The sequence below is a fragment of the Mustela putorius genome, unplaced genomic scaffold (assembly GCF_011764305.1).
Source record: "Mustela putorius furo isolate JIRA1106 unplaced genomic scaffold, ASM1176430v1.1 tig00003869_pilon_pilon_pilon, whole genome shotgun sequence".
NCBI classification, from domain to species: Eukaryota; Metazoa; Chordata; class Mammalia; order Carnivora; family Mustelidae; genus Mustela; species Mustela putorius.
In genome coordinates, this window is record NW_025422021.1 from 26,305,234 (window position 1) to 26,307,956 (window position 2,723).

General features: G+C 58.1%; 1 protein-coding gene across 1 annotated transcript; it reads left to right on the plus strand.

Moving 5' to 3' along the window:
- The first annotated feature begins 324 nt into the window (after positions 1-324).
- RPRM (reprimo, TP53 dependent G2 arrest mediator homolog) lies at positions 325-1,856 on the plus strand. Its single transcript, XM_045066713.1, has one exon. The coding sequence runs from the start codon at positions 593-595 to the stop codon at positions 920-922; it is 330 nt and encodes a 109-aa protein (XP_044922648.1). The 5' UTR covers positions 325-592; the 3' UTR covers positions 923-1,856.
- The last annotated feature ends 867 nt before the right edge of the window (positions 1,857-2,723 follow it).

Genomic DNA, 2,723 nt, shown 5'->3' on the forward strand with positions numbered 1-2,723 from the left:
TGGTGTGACCCAGTTCTTCGGAAACTTTCAGCTGGTCGCAACCTCTCCTCCATCCGAAACTCTTTTATCATCCGTCTAGCCAGAAAGGTACAGAAAGGTACAGACTTCTGCGTAGTCTTTGGAGGTGAAAAAGAGGCGAAGCCAGAAAGGCAGGAGGAAGGAAGAGGTTCGCCCCTTTGCTTCCCCCACCGCCAAGCCGCCGCGGGCGCGGAGCGGTGGCGCGGCCGGAAGGGGCCGCTGTTCGCTCAGAGCAGCCGCCGGGCCGCCGCCGCCGCCGCCGCCGCCGCCGCGCCTCCCACGGCCCCGCTGGCCCAGCCCCGCCAAGTTCCAACAGCCCCCAGTCGAGCGAGCGCCGGGAACCAGCACCGCCCTGGCAGGAGCAGACGGCGCAGACCAGCCAGGCTGCGGCGCGCGTCGGAAAGGCTCCTGGGGAAGTCCCACGACCCGGGGACTTGGGAGAGGAGAGCGCGAGCAGCCCCCGCGCGCGCCAAGTCTCCAAGTGAGCGCTCAGCTCCGGATCCGTTCCTCCCGCGCCGGCCGCCTTCCCACCCCTCGGACCCGCGCCTCCCCGGGGCGCCCGCCGACTCCCGCGATGAACCCAGCGCTGGACAACCAGACGGATGTGGCGGGCCTGCTCCTGGCCAACAGCAGCGAGGCGCTGGAGCGCGCCGTGCGCTGCTGCACCCAGGCGTCGGTGGTGACCGACGACGGCTTCGCCGAGGGCGGCCCGGACGAGCGCAGCCTGTACATCATGCGCGTGGTGCAGATCGCGGTCATGTGCGTGCTCTCCCTGACCGTGGTCTTCGGCATCTTCTTCCTCGGCTGCAACCTCCTCATCAAGTCCGAGGGCATGATCAACTTCCTGGTGAAAGACCGGAGACCGTCTAAAGAGGTGGAAGCGGTGGTCGTGGGGCCCTACTGACCGGCCCTCCCGCCGCCGCGGCAGCCGCCCCAACGCCTCCTTACTTGGCCGGCCGGGCCGCGCCCCCTCATCATCCGAGACCGGGCGAAGCAAACCTGTCGGAGTCAATCATTTCTCTCGACTTTTGCCTTTCGGGATGAAGCGACCCGTTTCTCGCTCGCCCTCTGAAAGTCCCCATTCCTGGCGGTAGGAGGAGAGGGCCCCGACTGGACTCAGCAGCAAGTGGCAAGAAGAGGGCAATTAGGGCGCAGAACTTTGGAAGCTGCCGCTGGCGTGGATGCGGGGAGATCGACCCGGCGACGGCCCTTCTCCACCCGCAGGTGGGCCACGCTCTCGGGGCAGGTGGAGCGGGCGGGCAGGGGAGAGACCCAGCGGCACCGATTGCCTGGTGGCCCGAAAAGTGACCGGTGTACACGCCACGCAACAGAACTAAGGCGGACGCGTAAATCAGTGTCCGGATTCGCGCCCATTATCTCCCGCTCCTCCCAGCCCTGGCGCGAGAGACTATAAATATCTTTGATTGATTGTAACTGTGCTGTTTTAAGGGATTTTTTGTTTGTTTGCTTGAATACACACACATATTTGATAAGTCCTTTGCTGCCCTAGTGGCCTATTTGCCTGCCTGGGGTTAGAGTTTTGTTATCCTGGGAGAACGGGAGGGGGGGGGAGGGGAGAGCCTGCGAATGCTGAACGGGTGATTTGTTTCTTTTATTGCATTTCCAACTAGGGGGTGGTAGGGCGGGGGTGGGGGGAGGAGGTTGACGCCCTAATTAGCCCCGGGGCAAAGACTTGGAATAGAACTTGTAGCTCATGACTGCACGGTTTACGCCACAAAAGTGCTCTTGACGTTCATGACACCGGTTTGACTTTTTTTTTTTTTTCATTATTTAACATTTCCTTAATAAATGCAACATTTAAGTGTTTTGCTCCTGGCTTCCTGGTGGTCATTCTGAGCTCCGGGCAGAAGGGAACGCGTGGTCCGGAAGAGTCGGGTTACCGGCGGGGAGGGGGGGGAATTCGTTTTGGAGAGCTGCAGTTCAACTCGTGGATCTCATAGACGAGTGAGGGTGCGGGTGAGAAGGAGAGGCCTAGGGACTAGTGAGACGTGGCCAAGCCTCAGGCCTAGGAGCCATGCTGGAGGCGGCATCCTTTGTTTTCTCTAACAGTTAATATTATATATTTCATTTAGGCTCAGCTCTCTGAGCCAGGCGGGACAACGGGAGGCCCCCGCGGGAAGATGACACTTCCGTGCTGGGCTCCAGCGGGAACACAGGGTTACACCGCTAATGAGAGGAAGGGATGGCTTGGCCAGCCTTCAGGGAGGGCATCTTTCCCCTGACCAACGTCAGCAAGAAGGCGTCAGGGTGCTGCTCCAAAATAGATAAATAATTAATGAATAAATGTGAGGAAAAGTAGCTGCTAAAGTATGTAAGGATGCTAATTCTCCCCGGGAGAATTAAAAACACTGTTGCTAAAACATGACATGCGTTATCTTTGCCGTATTACATTTTCCAGAGGAATGGTGAAATTAAAAGCAAGATTTGGCCTGCTTTTTAATCTGGAGTTACCAATCCCAGGCCAGGCAAAAAGGCTCAGAGGAGTTAGCCAAGGTCCTGAATGCCTGGGGGTGAGTATGTTAAACCCACTCAGGGAAGGCTGGTGGGCTGAGGTAGAGCTATAGCTCCTGCTAAGAGCATTTTGGACTTTAGAAGTTGAACACTGATAGCAAGAAGAGCCTAGAAAACCGTGACTGTGAAAATAACCCAAAGGATACAACAACTCCAGGCTTCAACTTGATAAG